General features: G+C 39.7%; 1 protein-coding gene across 4 annotated transcripts; it reads left to right on the top strand.

Moving 5' to 3' along the window:
• Window positions 1–1,229: 1,229 nt before the first annotated feature.
• On the top strand, window positions 1,230–19,291 carry LOC111231035 (epidermal growth factor receptor substrate 15-like 1). Of its 4 annotated transcripts, XM_022757987.1 has the most exons (24): window positions 1,230–1,281; window positions 1,756–1,797; window positions 1,942–2,031; window positions 2,128–2,175; window positions 2,271–2,366; window positions 2,478–2,543; window positions 2,636–2,761; window positions 2,860–2,919; window positions 3,079–3,345; window positions 4,788–4,945; window positions 6,375–6,540; window positions 6,754–6,816; window positions 8,099–8,184; window positions 8,876–8,948; window positions 9,250–9,411; window positions 9,950–10,147; window positions 10,837–11,001; window positions 11,402–11,510; window positions 12,016–12,155; window positions 12,427–12,487; window positions 14,342–14,427; window positions 14,698–14,761; window positions 17,065–17,081; window positions 17,595–19,291. In XM_022757987.1, the coding sequence occupies exons 1-24, from the start codon at window positions 1,255–1,257 to the stop codon at window positions 17,739–17,741; spliced, it is 2,517 nt and encodes an 838-aa protein (XP_022613708.1). In that variant the 5' UTR covers window positions 1,230–1,254; the 3' UTR covers window positions 17,742–19,291. The 4 variants fall into 4 exon arrangements, with proteins under 4 accessions (XP_022613708.1, XP_022613709.1, XP_022613706.1 ...); XM_022757988.1 differs by lacking the exon at window positions 17,065–17,081 and having other exon boundaries at window positions 17,595–17,673; XM_022757985.1 differs by lacking the exons at window positions 17,065–17,081; window positions 17,595–19,291 and adding an exon at window positions 16,138–16,546.
• Window positions 19,292–20,408: the final 1,117 nt, after the last annotated feature.

Below are 20,408 nucleotides of genomic sequence, written 5' to 3'. Positions count from 1 at the left end.
CTGTCTATTTTTGCAGAGGGTATACTTAAAACCCTAATAAGAGTAAAACACCAATTAAGAATTTGTAAAATTTTCTGAAATCTGTTGTTTTGCACTGTTTCCAAGGGCCTCATTAACCCTCTATGAGACCCTGGAATAGACTTGGGTTGTGGGTCGCTGTGGACGTCCCAGTTCCTCCCACTCTATTTGCAGTGTGTAAGCAGTGTATTGCACGCAAAACATCAGGTCTAAAGCACACAGCAGACCACACATGGCAGCCTCATTATATTTTGCCCTGAGCCCCAGAAACCATACTGCTGCTGGAATACTGCCCATATCAAGGTTTACTGCGTGTCAGTTTGTTTGTGGTAATTTGATTAGTCACAGTTTTATTTTGGAATATGCACCACATTACAATATCAGCAGAAAAATAACCCTGCTCTTTCTTAAGAGAAATTAGGGAGAATTTATTGTACAAACCTGGTATGAACACACAAGACAACTTCAGCAACGCTGTATTACAATCGACAAAGAAAAGGAAAACAGAAATATATATGCAAGTTAAATTACCAAACACAACAGCCTGTCTGTAGAGCATTCTGGGGAAATAATTTACTCTATTTACAACAAAGAGGTACAACATTAGTCAAACAAAAATGTGCAAACTTTGTACAAGGGGAGACTATTGAGGTCCATTCATTGTTGTTCATTTTAAAGTTCAAAGTATTCATTTAAAATACTGAACGTCATTTTTTGTTTTTTAATTAAGTTACCATGTCACACATCAATCTGCACTTACAGTAAATTCCCATTTTCCTACTGATAAAACTCTGCATATCTATCAAAAAATAAATCAGTTTAAACAATGAAAAACAAAATCAAATAAGAACTGTTGTGCAGTTTGCAAAACGAAGAATAATACTGGTTACATTTAGCCTAAATAATCTAAGCAGGGTACAGCAAGACTCTCCATTTAAACCAATGTGTGTACACTATCTTTAATGTCACCACCTGTGCCTCGTCATACGCTATTTTCTTCTACCAGGGCGCTGACTCAGTCACTAAGAACTAACACCAGAGCAATTTAAATAGGATTGAAAACCACCTCCGCATTATAATCGCTCTGTCGCGGTTGACCCAGACTGTACCCCTGCTATTGTGGCGGTGTTGTGGTGGAGACGGTACTCCCACCGGAACCACGGTTCTCCTCGAGCTGTCCCCGCTCGTCCCTGTTCGTCTAAGGGGCGTAAGCGCGCTCCCGAGACACCAGGAAATATGGCGGCGCTCATGACTCTCAGTCAGGTAAGAACATCCAGTATCTCAAGAAAAGTCTCTTAATTTTAGTATTGATCATAATCGAGTGACAGTGACAGTGGCTGTAAGCTTTCACCACATCACTGCTTTATAAGCTGTGGTGTATATTGGCCTTGGGAATCGTATTAGCAACCTTTCGTTGTCAGCTAAGTTAACATGGTTGGCTAGATTTAGTAGGGATAGCAAAGTTACTGTACGTTTTAATGGAAGAAGGAAGCTACCATTGCAAGGAAAGTGGTAACCTTAGTAGCGAAACATAGACACATAGTAGCTAAACTGAACAAAAATAAACATTTAGCTAGCTAACGTTAGCGACCAATGCTATGTTTATGCACTTGCACCTCTTACAGCCTCCTAACAGCCATGTCTGGCTTTCTAACTGCCGTGTATGTGTGTGTGCTAGCTCACGGTCTCATTTCTAACTAAGCTGGTCTTATATTTCTTTCATGTCTGCTTCTTCAGTTATCAAGTGGAAACACAGCCTATGAAACCTATTACAGACAGGTAAGCTCCTGGTTGCTGCTGTGATTTTCACGCTAGCTCCTCGAGTGTTCATTCAGATAAATATTATCTGTCGTACAAAATCAATCAACCGGTACAGCTGTGTGTGCTGTGTCCACTTAATACCTTGTTATTTATTCTTTGTAGCTGGATCCAGGAAACACAGGCAAAATATCAGCTGGAGATGCAGCTCAGTTCCTTAAGAAGTCAGGGCTGTCAGACGGTACACTGGGGAAGGTGGGTGTCAAACACACGGACATGTATACACCAAACTATGCTCATATATTCAGTTAATAGCATCTAAATAACTTTTTTAAATTATTATTTTCTTAGATATGGGATTTGGCAGATTCAGAAAGAAAAGGCTACCTGGATAAGAGGGTAACACAAAATTTCTGTGTAAATTTGCTGTGATCGTTGATGCTGACGTGCTGATGTGAACATCAGACTTGCCTTGCTTTCTTCCTCTTTTGAAGGGTTTCTTCATAGCCCTGAGACTGGTGGCCTCAGCACAGGGTGGAAATGACATCAGCCTTAACAACCTCAACCAAAACTTAGCTGCACCCAAATTTGTAAGTGTTGAAATGGATTTTTTCTTACGGTCTTTTCCTCGTCTTCATGCATTTGTTAGTGTCAGTCTGCCCCGTCTGTCAGTATCTAATCCTCACTTTATTTTTTTACAGAAAGACACTAACAGCCCATTATTAAGTGTTTCAACAGCAGGGCCTGACTCACAGTGGGCAATAAGGGTGAGTTCATAGTGTTTTCAAGAACATTCTTGAGGGTGTAAGAAAATCAAACTTGTCATCTTGTCAACTTGAGTGTTTTTTCTCTTTCCCAGCCTGATGAAAAAGGGAAGTTTGAAGGCATTTTCGAGAGTCTGTCTCCTGTAAAGGGTCTCCTCCCCGGGGATAAAGTCAGGCCAGTTTTGATTAACTCCAAGCTACCTCTGGATGTGTTAGGAAAGGTGATATGACACGTTCAAATGATAAACACATACAAACCAGTGTTAATTCAAAGCAACTAAATCATTCTCATTTTGTCATTTACTTGCTGTTTCTGTAGATTTGGGACCTAAGTGATGTAGATAAAGATGGACATTTGGACAAAGATGAATTCACAGTGGTATGCTGGCTTCGCTCTACTACAGCATATACTGGGAAGCAAATACTTATTATAATGAAAATTAAAAAGGTTTTTTTTGTTTGGTTTGTTTTGGTTTTTTAAAGCTGTTTTTACCAACATACATTAAAAAAAAAATGGAATGATTTCCATGCTTTCTAGGCCATGCATCTTGTGTATCGAGCCATGGAGAAGGAGCCCATCCCAGCTAGCTTACCTGCTTCCCTCATCCCCCCATCTAAAAGGAAGAAATCTGCTGGTGCGCTGCCAGGTGCCGTGGCTGTGCTGCCTGCTCTGTCAGGGTTTATGGCTGGCCCGGCTCCTCTCAAAGATACCTTACGAAGCACTCCTCCTCTGGTCAGCGCTAGTCCCCTCACCACCAGTACGGTCAACCTCTCTCCAAAACACTCCTTCAAATCCAGCTCACCGGTATGTCCCCTCACCTCCTCACCTGTGGTTCTCTTGAGGTGTCGTTGTAAGTCTTATGACTGCATCACTGCCTTAATTAGTCTATGAGTGATGAAGTACTTCTGTTAAAATTAATATCACAATATTATAATTAATAAATGACTATACATCCAAATATAGAAACGCTATCACACATACAAATATAAAAACATAAACATAGAATAACCAAACTAAAATTCAATGCAGTGATATACTACATAACTACTTACAGCAATTAACTCTTCATTCTTGTAAAACAAAGAAGTTTGATTAACTTTCAGAATAATTAGACAACAGAATTCTGTATAGGTTCATTTTCAGATATAATTATAATGAAACTTCATAAACGTTAATATTGAGTTATTTATTTAAAAAAAAAAAAAAAGATGTACTTTAATCTAGTACAGAAAAAAAAATGTTGTCTTAGGCAGTTTCGCACTACAGCTGCCTTACTGATTGGAATTTGTTAAAAAAGAATACATGCTTATCCATGCTTCATATGTGGCTCTAAATGCAGCGACTTCTAGTCCAGGGTAATCTCAGGATGTATGAGTAACTTTCTCAATGAAGATAGTTTTTTAATAAGAAATAAAACATAAAACCGTGTGAACTAAATCCTCATGGAAAAAGCAGCACATTTATTTCCCCTTGCGTTCCCTAGATAAACGTCACAAGCACAGAGTTTAAAGAAACCAGCATTTCATGTATTAATCATTTTTTGTTGCTATGGATGGACTTGTTTTGCCACATTGTTGTGACCATTGTGCACAGACCAGTGTGTTTCTCTCTACCCACGTGTTATAGCTGCAGGGATCTTTCACCCATGACTTTTGGAGAAACAGGTTTCCTTGAAAGGGAAGAGAGGCAAGGTTCTCTTTTCACACTTGTACCATGATCACCTGATGTGGCTGTCATGACACTTGTTGTAGTGTCCTCCTTTTTTTTTCAATGAATGTCCTTTTCCCCTTCTTTAAAAGCTATTTTAATTTGCCCAAGTGGATAATTTCTTACCAAAAACAAAAATGTAGAATGTCCACACAATATTTTGTAGGGACCCTTGTACAGAAATAATACACCATATATGTATATGTGCTACAATTCTCACTTGGATTTGCTCATTCAGTTACGCTAATCTGATTTTATTCTAAGATTTTATGCACTACCATTCCCAGTATGTGTGTGATATGTCAGCGACAAATCGTCATTGTGTTTGTGGTAAACAGTTGATGAGCAAACCAATGTGTTTCCATCTAGGGGAGGATTGTTGGAAAATGTTTGGCAAGACCCGTTGGTATTTATTGTAAATGTTTTCCTCATTTGGCTGAGAGTATTCTTCATTTCCTACACAGAAAAACAGTGAGTCTGTAGCAGATGTTGTCCCTCTCATCTGAAATCACATTAATATTGTCCTTTGTTCATTCCAGCCAGCGGTGAACTGGGTGGTGCCGGTGGCTGACAGAGAGAGATATAATGACATTTTCAAGCAAACAGACTCCGACAATGACGGCCTTGTCACTGGCAGCGAGGTGATAGAGATCTTCATGCAGTCCAGTCTCTCCCAGACAATGTTGGCGCAGATATGGTGAGACCACAGCTCAGTTCAAATCACATTTATTTACAGATGTTTTCCTCATTACTTTCACATCACTCTTCATAAACTGAGAATATTACAGTGGCTGAGAGAAGCTCAATGCACTGCAGCTGAAGAAAACACAAGCAGAAAAACGCTGCCAACATAAAAACACAACTGAGTTTTTACACAATAGAAGTTTACGGGGCGCAATAAAAACTGAGGAAAGAGCAACAAGAACAAGCGTCACACCAGATGTTTAGAGAAAATCACACCATAAGAATGTTTAAAAGGAAAATAATCATTGTTGGCTAATTTTCAGTCACCATTGATTGATTGAGTGGTCGATGTATGTGTTGTTTTATGGTCCCCAGAAATTTGTTGTGTTCTGTAGAACATGCAGCGTTTCTGTATTTGCTTGTGTTTTCTTTATTCGTTGGTTGTATCTATATATCATGTATATGTGGTCAAGTAGTTGAATGTGTTTCTTTATTGACTTGTGCTTATTTGCAGTTTTAAATGCTGGTTGGTCAAGTGGTGAAGGGTTGGTCTTAATTTGCTTTGTTTTGTTTATTTGCATGTGTGTGTGTGTGTTTATTTGCATATGCTTTCTCAGGTTGAAGAGCATTGTAGTGCAGAGCGCTCTCAGCCACTATAGACTGTACTGTATATGTTCGACAGCAATAAAAAAAAAATAAGCAAAAAGGTTAAAGTAATTTCAATCACATCAATACATTACCTTCTTAACAAGTAAGAGGAAGGGATGTCATGAAGTTTTGAAATGGCATCAAAAATAAAATGAAATGAAAATTAAAGTGCAAGTGATGAAAAGATGCAGCAAATATGCAACAGGGTTTTAAATGTAGAAGAAAATGCAGTGTAGTGGTTGAAAACAATGGATTTAAAGATTTTGGTTATATTTTGGTTACAGTATCTTAACTATAATATATACTTTATACTATTGTGTAATCTGTGTCCATGTGACAGGCCAATGGTACAGCATTAACCTAAATGTCACTCCCATATTCAGTAGGTTCTCCACATGCCAGTCAAAAGGCCATATTCTATCATAAATTAAACTAAATTGCCACATCCTTTAGTCCTTCCTGAACCATGGAAAAACATAATTCATTGTTTAGAGTATTTTTTATGTGTTGAATGTCTCACTAGTGCATTCACACCTGAATAGTGCTGAATTATTCACACTCATGTAGAGCAAGTCTGAGATGGTTTAATGCCACAGCACCCTCTTTTGGACAGTAGGTATCTTTACATTTTCCCAAGGAGATGGGTGCAACATAAGATGCAAAAATAAGACAGTGGAAACAGTTAAACTGGTAAACGTTCAGAGCACGAGTTTATCTGTGTATGCTGTGTATGATTTTCTCACATAGTATCCAGTATATCATCTTTTGAGTGAAGTTTACCGCTGTGTCTGCAGGGGATTGGCTGACACTAAACAGACGGGCAAGCTGACCCGGGAGCAGTTCTCTCTGGCCATGTATCTTATTCAGCAGAAGGTCATCAAAGGTGTAGACCCTCCCTCCGCTCTCACTCCAGACATGATTCCTCCCTCAGAAAGGACGGCGACATCAGTGGCTGGCCCTGTGAGTCCTGACTTTAGCTCAGCTTATTGAAATTCTTCCTATTTTCCAAAGCCAAAATTTTCACTTTCACCTGCACTTTAAGAGCCTGTGTTTCCCTGCTACTACATGCATTTTAAATGCTGATTTTCTGCTCTCTGGCTTTTTAGCTTTACCTTGCAAAACTGTTTTTATGCTTTTTTCTGTTTTTGAGCTGTTTTCTATCCTTTCTAACAGAGCTATGTGGGGCTTTTGTCTTCTCTGAGACCTGAACCTGCTGTACTAGCTAATATGCGCAGAGTGAGTAGTTGAGCTTTGTGACACAAGGTGGCGCTTTTGTTCTGTCATATATTCTCTTTCTTAGTCTGAAGCACCAGGTGTAAACAGGACCATACTCCTTTTAATTAAGTATCAAGTTTCATAATTTTTTTTTCCCAACAAAAGGAAATACAGAATTTCTTAGATGTTCACTTTTTTTCAATACGTTCTTGGAGTTTCCACAAATGTGTCTGTTCTAAACCCGTGTTAAGGCCCCACACTGCCACCTGCTGTAGTGTCATCAGCAATGGTCCATGACGGCAAATAATGTCAGCTGATGTCCATTTATAGTATACTTGCTCATAATTCCAGAAAATGTAACATTTATTAGTCGTTTACAAATATAGAATATCCAGGAGTAAAGGTATTATGCTTTGGCCAACCAGTTATTGAAGGAGGTGCCTATTATCTTTAAAACAAAAAAAACATTAAAAAGCCATAAAATGTTTAATTCTAGAGCCAAAATGTATTTGTAAGGTTTCAGTTTTTATTGGCATTTGTCATTTTTGGATAAAATTCTTCTATTTTAGCATCAGACCATCAAAAAAAGTGCCATGCTCTGAAAAAGTCTGAAAAAAGACATTATTATCATTATTAAACTGGTTATTTGCTTTTTTTTCACTTTCATGGTCAATGGAAACACGAACATTTTGAAAAAGCTGCCTTAAGTGTCTCTAGATTTTGCTCTTTTTGCGTTTATTATTAACAGACCTTTCAAAGAAATACTGAACAAATACATGAGCTTTTGCACATCTTACACAAGCATTGTTATTACCAACAAATAGCTATTTCACGCAGTTTCCTTCCTGAGATTCAACCTGAAACTAACTAGTTATAGACCTGATATGTTGAACACTGATGCATAAGAAAAATTTCACTGTCGTGTTAAATTCTTTTGTATTGTCCTGTGTGCATTTCTCTTCATTCATGTATTGTCAGGCTCTCTTGCTCCTTCCCTAGCTGTGCGAGGTGTTTGTCTTTCCTTCCTGTGTCTTTTGTTTTGTTAGACATATCAGTGGGGAGCTCCTCTCTCCCCCTGCGTACCTCTCATGTCCCCTCTGCTCTCCCTCTCCCTCCTTTTTGTCCCCTTTTGCCTATTAGAACATTTTTCCTAATGTCTTTATGGCATCTATTTCATCCATTTCCCTGTCACTCTGTGTTCGTCTCTGTTCTCACCCCCCCCGTCTCCTCACGTCCTCGATCGTACCTTCTTGCCCAACTTTACTTTTCTCTCACTCATTTGTCTCAATGTCTCTGGCCTCAGGACAGCACCAGCTCCACGGGGTCGGCAGAGCTGACAGGCATCAAAGAGCTGGATGACCTCAGCCAGGAAATAGCTCAGCTGCAGAGGTGAGCACCCTGAGTAACAGGAGGATCGCTTTGTTTCACTTCCTCTGAGAAAAAGGAGGGGTGGTTGCAGTGAGGTGATGGCGAGGCTCAAGATCAAAGATCTTTTAAACCATTAGTTATAGTTTTATTAAATAATATTAACCTTTATTTAAACAAGTGCCCCTTTCAGATTTTTTTTAGTCCAAGTGAGACTTAGTGAAGAAAACATCACCATGGAGCCTTGCTAATACTTTATTAGGGTATGTTACATTAATTGAAAGTTTTCAGTTGGACTAAACATAACACAGATCTGAAGTACCTGACAATATTTCAAATGGTTTTTGTAAGTCTGCATTTTGTCATGGAAAGAATACTGATCAGATGGAACAGATCCACCATCATTTGTTTTTTATCTAATGCTCATTCTTTGTTCATCTTGAGCATGTCCATGTTCAAACTACAAAATAAGTTACATTCACCTCATCAGTACGATGTATATAGTGTCAAGAAAGATGACTATCCAGTGGAGCGGAGCTTTTATGAGACACTGTTCAAAAAACAAACAAACCCACTGCAAATAATTTACAAATGCCATTTGTTTTTGCTCTTTAATCCGTCCATATTGCCAACATAGGCATTTTCTTAGGGCATAATAACAGAATTTTTTTTTTACTTTCTGCCCTTGCTCTTCTCCCATGTGCTTCACCTATAGAGAGAAATTCATCCTGGAGCAAGAGATACGAGAAAAGGAGGATGCCATCAGGCAGCAAAACACTGAAGTTCAGGTAAGGCTAGGCAGAAACAATTTAAAAATATTCCATTTATGGGACATGATAATTAATGTGCAACTTGTGTTTAATGAATGACTCATGATTAGCATTCAGTCTCAGTGCTTGGAATATGAAATGCGTGGTAGAAAATGGATTCTCTCTCAAGTTACACAATCTGGACGTGAACTAGAAGAGTTAATAGCTGAATAAAGATGATGATTTACCCAGCAAACACCTGCGTGTGTGTGTGTGCATGTGCGTTGCGTGTGTGTGTGTGCGTGTGCATTGCGTGTGTGTGTGTTTGGTGGACCTTCAGGACATGCAGAATGACTTGGACAGGGAGAGCAGCAGTCTGCAGGACCTGGAGTCCCAAAAGCAGGATGCCCAGGAACGTCTGGAGGAGATGGACCAGCAGCGCTCCAAGCTTGAAGGGATGCTCAACGACGTCAAGCAGAAGTGCCAGGACGAGTCGCAAAAGGTTAGAGACTTGACTCATTCATAAAATAACAACAAATTTTGCTGTATTTTATATTGCACTTATAGTGAAACATGCAGTTCTTAACTTATTGTGGTGAAATGTTCGTATTAAGCAGATATTCAGATCTCAGTCAAACAGTGAGGTCAGTTGAGGTTAAGATTTTTTTGAAGAAAAGTTGCTGCAGATTATTATTTTCAAACAGTCACTGAGTGTTCTAAAATAGTGCAGCTGTTTATGTTTTGCTGACTTTCTCTTTTGGGGAAATGAAATACATATTAGGATGTGAAGTATTGCATTGCTGTTTTTTGTGAGGCCACGTAACTAAGAAGTATGTCTAATTTAAAAGTAGGTATAATGAGGACCACTGTCTTACTGCACTGTGTTTTCCCTGACAACAAGCTCTAAAATAGCACCGCTTTGATCTGTCCTAACAAGCAAACCAAAATCTGAGTTAAAGCTGTAATTTCTAAATGTCTAGCAATTTAACTGTTCCGCAATCGATGAATCTACAAATATAAAATCTTTCTTTCTGCTCCAGATTTCGTCCCTGCAGAGCCAGATCCGCTCTCAGGAGACCGACCTCCTGAGCCAGGAGGACGAACTGAGCCGCACCAAGGCAGACCTGAGTCGGCTGCAGGAGGAGGAGGCCCAGCTGGAGCAGAGCCTGCTCTCCGGTCGCGTCCAGCTGGACAGCATCGTCAAGTCCCTCAAAACCACCCAGGAGGAGATCAACCAGGTCAGTACAGATGGAGAGACAACAGGTTACATGAGGATGTTCTGCCGCTTTGGGCCATTAACTGATTAGCTTAGTGCTGTGTGGCACGAATATAAAATTGCTAAGATATTTTAGTTCAAAACTAATTAAGCTCTGGATGCCAAAGTATAATAATGACTTGGAGGTACAGAGGTTTGTATGTTCTTGTGCTTTCTGTGGAATTTGAACTTGTTTGATTCTATGCTCCTGGAGATGGTTTTTATGACAGTAGTCTCACTTTAGGAAACATTCATTTTCCTTTTACTTCTGTGACCATTGTTTAGCATTGGTATTTAGCATGCTTTGAAGTACACTGAAGTGAAACTGTTGGATCATAGTGGTTAAGGTTATTCTTTTCATCAATTTAACCACTAACCACCACTTACACAAGTAGCTGAAAATTATTCCTCAATCTGCTGAGACTTTTAGGAAGCCTGTTTTCTACCGTTAGTGGAGGGAAATCTCTGAGGAATCGAAATTCTGAAATTCTGAAATTCTTTTTTTTTTCTTTTGAAAACGTGGCATGAATTCAAAGTAGCTTACCCCTTCCTGCCAGACAGGAAATTCTCCAGTGTTGAACAGCTCTGAAACCCACTGAAAATGATACAGTGAAGTCACATAGTACAATACTTAATGGAATCAGATAACAGATAGCTTTTGTGTGTGTTTAGGCTCGCAGTAAGCTGTCGCTGATCCAGGACAGCCAACAGGAGCTGACCAAGACCATTGAGCAGTACAACAGTGCTTTGAGTGACATCAACGGAGGAAACTTCAGCAACATGCCCGACCTAAGTGAAGGGTTTGCTGAGAAGCAGAACGGAGGCTTCAGGAGTGCGGTGAGGAGATGATGAATATATCGTCTTATATCTAATGTAGAAGTTTTGCCTGGATCTCTCACCATGCTACTGGTTTTGGTTCCTACCCCCTGAATAGACAAAAAGGAGGATGGAGAAACTGAGAAGCATTTCAATCTTAGCAGTGGCCCTTTTGATGTCACCTCCTCCTAATTAACCTGTTTATTGCTGTTCAGATACCAAAGAGATATTTCCCAGAAACGTCTCTTTGTTTTGAGTCTGTGCAAGTGGGCATGCTCTCTTTTATTGTTGTCTCACTGCGTTTTGCTTTGTCACTTAAAATACTCACTAAAAGTCCTATTTTTTGTTTCGTTGTCAAGACTTCACTAATCTTCCAAATATTTATTCATTTGTGGGGTTTTTTTATTTGTTCTTTCATTAGGACGATTCTTTCAAGTCAAAGATAGCCATGTTTAACAACAGCAGTGCTAAGGAGCCCCCACCTGACCCCTTCCAGACAGAAGACCCCTTCAAGTCTGACCCCTTCAAAGGTCTGAATGCCTTCTTGTATCTTTTTATCATCTACTCCTGTATTTCTGTAAGGATCAAGATGATTCCCTGCTCTGCTAGCTGATGCTATCTGGTGATCACCCACACTAACAATGGGCCTCATTCACCAACCATTCTTAGGAAGAAATTTCTTCTTAAAACCCACTTACGAAGATTCTGATTTGGGATTTGTTCTTAGGTAAGAACAGAGTTTACGCACACTCAAGAGCACTCTTAGGCACATTTGAGTGCTGACATGTTAAGAAAGAATTTAAGAAAAACACTTAAGAAGATTTTGGTGAATGAGGCCTATTGTGTCCCTGTGAATAAGCGTTTGTAAATACTTTATAAGGTGCCGAATTGGGATGTTTGAAGTGAAATTCAAATGTTTGTTGTATGTTCCAGTCTGTCAGTCCAGAGTTCATACTGTGGGGAAAAAAAAAGAAACCTGCAATAACAATAATTTCTTGCCAGAGGTTGAAGATGACTGTCTTGTCCTTTTTCTAGATCCATTTGGAGGAGACCCTTTCAAAGAAAGTGATCCCTTCAAAGGCACCTCATCTGACGATTTTTTTAAGAGGACAGACAAGTCAGACATGTTTGGATCCTCAGACCCCTTTGGTAGAAAACCCACACTGCCCGCAAAGGTATCAAACACCTCTTCTTTTTTGCTGTAAAAATCAAATGATTTTTCATTTCCTGTGTTCAGTGACTCGCTATGGTTGCTGTCAGTGCTGATACTGTAGAAACAAGCTCTGACATGTCTTCACCATTGTCGATACCTGGAAAAGTAAACCAGCACTACAAAGAAAGATTTCTGGTGGTTATGCAGATGTGGTCATTGTGTGTGTATGTTAAACAAGATCTTTTGAATAGCTCGCTTATGGTACTCGCGCTTCGCTTCTTTGTTTTTCCCAGCCGAGTGCCTTCAGCAGCGGTGACCCCTTCACATCAAACAGCCCAAAACCGAAGGATTCAGGTACTTTGCTGCTCACAAACAACAGTGCACAGTCAATTCACATTATTCTGTCTCTTCCCGAGTTGTAAATGTAAAGATTGTGTTGAGGTTATATTTATCTGTGTGAAAATATTTAGTTAAATTGTTGCTCTTATATCCTTTAGGGAAAAGTCAGAAATGCTACATTTTTATGCCTTGTCCGTCCGTCTGTCCATCCTCTTCTCGTGAACGCGATATCCGAGTAACTCCTTGAGGGAACTTCTTCTAATTTGGCACAAACATTAACTAGGACTCAATGAAGAACTGATTAGATTTTGGTGGTCAAATGTTAATGTCACTGTGACCTCACAAAGCACGTTTTGGGCCATAACTCACAAATCTATTATGCTAGTCATGACACAATTTAACACAAATGTCCAATAGGATAAAATGATGAAGTGATGACATTTTATATCCAAATGTTCAAAGGTCAATTTCACTGTGATGTCATTATGTTCTGCAAAAACACTTCTGGCCATTATTCAACGCTGTAACTCAGGAAGGGGAGATTGTGACCATATTTCCTGCAACTTGGCTGGTTGGCAGAGGCAAACAACCGCGAGGTGGTAATTCTAGTTCTGTTGAACCTATTTAGTAGTCTGTGAAGTCTATTTGTAATACGTACTTTTTTCAGACACAACCAAAACATGCTGTCAAAGATTTATTTTTTTCATTTATGTTTTTTTGCCGTCATCTTGAATATGTTGGCTGTATATTATTTTCTTTCTCCTCACAGTTACTGTAGTCAGGAAGGTAGTGAATATGATGGTGCCACAGTAGAACGTACTGTACCATGTCAAATTAAAGCGCGAATGCATAGTCATCCCTGCACTAAATATGTACAGATTTTCCATGCAGATTTCCCAGAATGTGACTCTATTAACCGACATCTGAACATGAGAGAACGTCCTTGTTGTGAAACTGGTCTCAAAGAGTCATTCTTTGCCATTCTGGGTGACGTGTTAGATTTAGATTATATTTTTGGGGGCATGAGGGGCAAACAATTTTTACTCACTGTGGCTTCAATTTTTCCTGTGGTTTAGGGCTATTTTTAGTCGAGTACCTACGCATTTAACTACTGGCCAACTAAAAATACTCCCCCCTACCCTGGAAAAACAGGAGGCTTGCAGGAGCCAAGCACAACAGAAACTCTGTGACTGCTGGTCCTGCTCTACTAGAATACACTGCCACTCCTTTTAACCAGTTCACTCCTGCCTCTGTCAAGTCTTTATATCTGCTGCTATTGAACTGCTCTGCCTCATTCGCTACAGAAGTTGTTTTAAGTTAGTGGCCGGCCCTGGCCAGTGCTCTGCCATGCTACACACCTTCAGAAGAACACAGAGGCAACTGTAGACCTGAGCTGAGTTACTGTGCGTCAAAGAAAAACACTGCGTACTTCACATGAATGGGGTCTCTTGTGGTTGCACATTCACAACAAACATATTCTATTACAATGTTTTGTTTTTTCACTGTAGCCATCTGCAGTTTGCCTTTTTTTTTTTTTCATTAAACAGCATACCACTGAGCTTCAAAACAACCCGGGCACAGTTCTGGTTAACAGTGCGCCAACTGACGCCTTTAATTAGTTGATCAGTTGCATACGTCAGGTTAAACAAAACCTCTTGCTTTCCAGGTTTTTGCGAAATGTCATGGAAAATTAAACGGTCATGCCACATTCCCTCCTCTGGAAATCGCACGCAGGCCTTTTCAGAATAAGCAAGATGTAAAGATGATTTTGAAATGTGTGGTTTGAGGCTGAACTTCATTATAGTCTGTGGCTCTTTCCATAAACGTATTCAAATGTTCCAAATGCGCTTCGATGTACTCTTGTCACAGATGTGTTTGGGACAGCGGACCCCTTTGGAAGCAACTCTTTTGGAAGCAAGGGGGGTGGATTTGCTGACTTTAGTCAGATGTCAAAGGTAAGCTCCTGGGATTCTTGGGAGTTATGAACCAGTTGCACCATAAAGCATCATTTTCCACTTAAGCTGTAGAAAGCTGTGTTGTTAATTTTACTCTCATCATGACTGATTTCTTATTTTTCTGCCAGTTCATCACATTTATGAAAACAGTCTCTCTGGTTCGAGGCCAGAGGCTTTAGATTTTGGCTGACGTTTCTGTTGGAGTCATTATTTTGTGTGTTAGTTGAGGGATTTATTTATTTTTTGTCTTTTTCCCTGGTGTGTGAACAGAAGTCGGACAACCCTGTGCTCCCATCAAAGAAAAATGTGCCTAACCGGCCTGCACCTCCCTACGGTAAGCCCTGATTTTATGTGTGTATATAAGCGCGCGTATGTGACTGTGCTTGCTGCTTAACTTGACATAAATGGCTTAATGATGTTCATAATCAACATGTAATGTTGGTTTAAACAGGTTGAAATGAATACCATTTATCATCAATCATGTCAGTTGTACTGATAACAATCAGTACAACTTTCATTTGATCTTTGCCACTTGTTACAAAAATGTAATCGCGACAACATTTTTGGATGCTCCTTGTGACTGAAAAAATGACTTCCCTATTGAGCTGTGAAAGTGCAGAGAAAGTAATTTCATCTTTTGAAGTTGCAGCAGGAAACCTGCTGGCAGAGATATGGAGGTGATAGTAGTAGTAGTAGTATGGGTTTCAAAGTGAAGTCGCTCTGTTAGTGTTATAAAGGAATCCCTTTATTTTTTGCATGCAACAGTGTGGTGAGATTAAGAACCACTCATCTCAGCCGCTTGGATATGTTTAGCCTCATGTTCATCTTGTTCTTTTGTGTGTATGTGAAGTCACACACACCTCTCAGTCCTTGCCCAGCACATGCCCTTCCGCTGTTACCTTGCACTTACTCTTTTAGCAGAAGCCACAGCGTGAGAAAGTTGGTCTTCCCCTTTGCTTCATCACACAGAGAAGGGTAGAGATGAGTAGCCACTGTTAAGACAACGAGCTAACCCCAGAGATGTGCCTCCTACGTGATGGGGAAGTGAGAAGCCCACTCTCTGAATGCCTGCATCACAGGGTCAATTGCACAACCAGTTTTGTTGGACGGTACTGTTGAAAAGTGTGTCACAGCAATTTTTCAGGCATTTGTGAAGAAGTGTTAAAAGTAACTCGGTATTTTAATAGAGCAATAAATGAAACTTGATTTCAATCTAAATCCCCCTGGTGTTTTTGACTAGATAATGGAAATGATTTGTTTGCTGGAAGCCTTTTCCCTTTGCAGATGCAACTTTTGTGGCATTGGTGCAAATAAGAGAGATGCACAAGCCTGTCCAGATGACGACAGTGACATCAATATAGGAAATGTCTCCAAAGCTTACTGTAAATATGGGTGGGTCAGTCTTTTGCAATTTTGTTTTCCATAAGAGCAACACTATGCCTGTTTAGCTACAACGCATCAGTGAGCTTTACTCAAAAAATGTGGTTAGCACCTTTTTTAAACCAATATGCCCCCTGGGTGACGACTGTGAGCTTCAAGTTCTTGGCTTCCTGTAAGAATTTAGCAATAGCGTATTACACAAGTGTTTAATGTGTCAGGTTATTTTCCCAAGGGGTTAACGGTTGTTAGCCTCTATAGTCAAAACCAAAACTGTTTTTGTTACATGGATTTGGTAATTAGATTTTAATTTAAATGTCCTTCCTTCTCCAGTAGGTATGCTCAGTGCGGCAGCGTCAGAGCCACTCCAGAGCGTTTGCTCCACAGCAGACAGTAAAGACTCTTTTGTTACGACAGACTCGAGCAAAACGTCCAAAGACTGTCCTGTGGGTTTTGCAGATTTTGCCTCTGTAAGTGTAGTGTACTTACAGTTTTCTGTTGGAACATGTATCTTTGTCCGCTTAAGCTGCCCATCTCTTGATCTCACTCTTCAGACCGTAGAGCTGAAGGGTCGGAGGTGTCAGCTCTCTGTCACCGAGCCTCCATCTTTTAACTTTCCCCCCTCACTCTGACTTTAAAAAAGCAATCACAGGACTGCTGATTTTACTGGCTGTTGACTAACAACTGACAGAACATCTGAGAGCTTTTTTTTTTAAGGGCTTTGTATGAAAGGAAAATACACATTTGCATGACTGACTTGGACAGTCTCCAGTGTTTGTGTCTATCTAGTCGACTGTTCCCATCGTCCGCCTGGTAAAGGGACTTGCATGCTTGTTGTTGGCTTCAGCCTTCGAGGGGATGTCGAGATTAATACACTTTTAGTCAGAGAGTTCGTTAACTTGCCTGGTCAGGTAGCGTACGAGGAGCATTTTTTTCAACTTTGGAACTACAAGCTAAAGGCTTATTCTCTGTCAAAGCATGATATGCCTCGAAGCAGAGCACAACAGAGTAAATCTGCCTCTTTGTCCTCCACCTTCCGCTTCTTTGCCATCGTGTATAGGCTACAAGCTGAGCGTGCTCTCAAGTGGAGAGATGATGCATGGCAGCTTTTTGTGTCTGGTTTGTATCATTTGACATGACATGTATTTATTTTTCCCTCTCGCCAGCATGACAGTTGCAAAAGGGATTTGTTGGGGTTTTTTTTTTTTTTTGTTTTGTTTTATATCGAGCTCTGTGTTGTAATCTTTGTTTTTCTGCCAGGATCTGAACATGTCAAGGTAAGACTGTACAAGGGTGTGGTGGTCAATCCTTTGCATGTGAGAAACCTGTCCGCACGGCATAATCTGAGTATGGTGATTCATGAGCACGATTATTTTCAATGTATATCCTCAGTCGCATTGATCTAAGTGCTGAATATTTACACGACATATGTCAGCAGTAATTTATGGCACCAATGTAGCCCTGCGTATTGTGGAGGAATCTTTTGTTTTCTTAAGCTTTTAGTGCTGCTTTCTTGGCTTTTTTTTTGTGTGACGTCCAAGTGAAATTTAAATGTCTATATTTTTTATTTATTTTCCTCAGCTTACTGTGATATATCACATCATTTTCAGCTATGTATGGACGTAGTTTTTGATATTCTGCCTTATTAAAAACACTTGATTTTAAATTTGCATCCACCGTTCCTTTTACATCAGCTTTCCTCCAGTGATTTTTCTCTTTTTTTTGTGTTGACATTTCAGCCTGCATTCCTGAGTTTTTGTCTGCATCTAATGTTTGTTTCCCTGCCCTAGTTTGGAAGTGAGAGCCAGCAGCTGGAGTGGGCCAAGCGGGAGAGCGAGCGTGAGGAGCAGGAGAGGCTAAGGAGGCTGCAGCTCCAGGAGCAGCAGGACCTGGAGCTCGCCATCGCTCTCAGCCGGGCTTACTCGCCCAGCGCCTGACCAGGCATGCCCCACCACATCTTTACAGTCCTCCTCGTTTTGCCTCATAGTCCTCCCGTCCGCAGGCTCATGACAACAGCACCGACACTGGCCCGATATGACTAGCAGCCCCTGTTACCAATTTGTGTAAGAGACTAGAGTTTCTCCCGCCATGACTGGACTCGTGTCAAATGACTCCACATTTAGCAACCAGTTAAGGTTCATTGCTCCCAAACTACATGGCAACTATAATCAGGGACAATACGGAGCCACTTGAATTTAAGCCTGGCTTCATCCTGCAAGAACATAGCGATTTAACGCAACCCAAACCAGCAGGGTACCCGACTACAACCTATATCTAGCTCCATATCTTGTTATGGTTAATCACCCTGCCTTAACCAAAAGCCAGTTTGTTGCAAACAAAAAATGTTAAGAATATTTTACTGTTTTATTTGTATACAAAAGCAATGAATCTGTGGTGTATGAAGTACTTGTAAAATGCACTGTATAAACTGTTTTATATAACCTTTAATTACTCCAAAAAAATTCATGTTGAAAGTCAAACCATACGCGTTGACTACCCTGTTAGCCCGTGTTTAGTCATGTAATGTAAATATTGTTAGATAACGGTTTTATGTGCAAACCATCTTCAAAAAGCAAACCTGTCTTAAAGGACTGGAGTTTAGTTATCGGCATGAAAATGGCACAATTTCGATTTTTATTTCAAATGTTACAAGTGTTTCCTGCCATTTATGATTGCATACCTGCTATTTATGGCCTTAAAGTACATGGATTGAAGAAATGTTTGAATATAATCAAACCCTCAACAGGGTATACATACACGTGTTAATATGAAGTTTTGGGAATCCCTGATGAGCTTTTTAGTCCTAACAAAGCTTTGGTTGAATATGATTTAGCCCCACATCACCGGTCGCCTCTTGTATTTACAATAATTAAGATGCTAGTGATAATCATTGACGTCTTCCTTTCTTATGAACAATGTCCAGTCTACCTGGAGCGCTGCTGCACCATCCCTCTGATGTCAGCAGCTTGTGTTTGTGTGCGTGTGCACTCCCATACAACTAAAAGCCTCGATAAAATGGAAAAAAGTGTAAAACTACATTGTTTTTACTGGTGCTGTTACACTTACGCTTTGCCCTTTTTACCTCTTCTGCGACTCTTTTCACATTATCGCTGATGCACACTGACATCTGCTTCCAGCTTTTCTCTCAAATCAACCGTCAGATTTTCTTTTCTGCATTACTTTTTTTCAGTTCATTGATGTCTTATGATCCCGTCGGAGGACATTTGTTTAAAAGCCTTAAAATATCGCTTCCTTGTAATCATATAACACTAATCAGGTTTATTCGGCACATAATGTATGCACTGTATATTCCAGATCTTACTGGACATGTACAGAGTGACAACGCCTTATTTATCTACATATCAACATTGTAACGTAATATTGCACAATATGTATGTGATTATATTAAAAAAAAAAAGTCCTCTGAGTTTTAGGTTGCTCAAAACTGTACCAACTTTTAATTGAATAAAAGTGATTTTTAACATTCCTCGAACATGGTAGGTCTTGTATTTTAAATTAAAGAAGGGAGTCAGTTGTATGATGCACAAAGCCATGAATAATTTGTTGGATTGCAAAATAACTGTATCTATTCTAACCCTAACCCTCTATCATAAATAGAAATAACATACAGCAAATGGCCTTGAGGAACAACAGTGTAATTATATTTTTAGGTTTTTCTAAAATAATTTCTTTTCATTTAAGATGGATTGTTTATATTTCTCTAGTTCTGCATTGATATTGGAACAAAAAAAAAGTGAAATGAGAGTGATACATTTGCATCCACCACTGTAGATATTTTTGACCTAGTGTGTACTTCCTCTTTTTCTTTTTTCTTTTTTTTAAATATGGTCAATTCTGGCTGATGGTTGATCAACCCATCTAAGACACATTCTATTGTTATGCATGAAGTGCAATATAACTGTGAACGAGAGACACCACTTTTGATAAAGGGGTAAGTTGTGTTTAAAATATTAAAATTGTCGTAATGCAAAAGACCAACCACGTATCTGAAGAAAAATGTTTAATATTTATGGACTTAGAAAAACAAAAAGAACGCCGTCTGGTTTTGATGCATCTGCTCAATTCTGCCTTTGATGCGGGTGAAACAAATACTCTCTGACACCATGCAGACATAATATGCACAGACTCAGATACTTTGAAACTGTAGTGCAGAGTGACTCTGTGTAATTGTAGTATTAAGGCCCTTTGATGTCCTACTATAATTTCTACCCATCAGAAAGGGAGTCTAAGGGCTCCCTGATGAGGGTTTGCTGTGCCCCTCTGTCCAGACGGCTCCTGGCTCACTCTGTAATTATGGAAATGGAGTGTTTGTATTTATAGGCTAAGCCCACAAGTGGCTGCCCTTCTCCATCTCACAGCTGCATAACATCACAGTGGAAATCAAGTGCCCATGTTTTAAAATTAAAGTGGGTCTACAGTGGCAACATGTATAACCTATTTAGTGTAACTGATCTGATGGTGTGCAGGTCTTCTGCACCTACCCTGAGTTGCTGTAAGCACAGTACCAAATAGTTTTGTTGAGTGGGTGGATGCGGTTCATTAAAATAAATGTGTGAACATGATCAGCCTCGAATGACTATGCA

Source organism: Seriola dumerili, unplaced genomic scaffold, assembly GCF_002260705.1.
Source record: "Seriola dumerili isolate Sdu_G_001 unplaced genomic scaffold, Sdu_1.0 BDQW01000291.1, whole genome shotgun sequence".
Lineage (NCBI taxonomy): Eukaryota > Metazoa > Chordata > Actinopteri > Carangiformes > Carangidae > Seriola > Seriola dumerili.
This window is presented reverse-complemented; position numbering and strand designations above follow the sequence as displayed.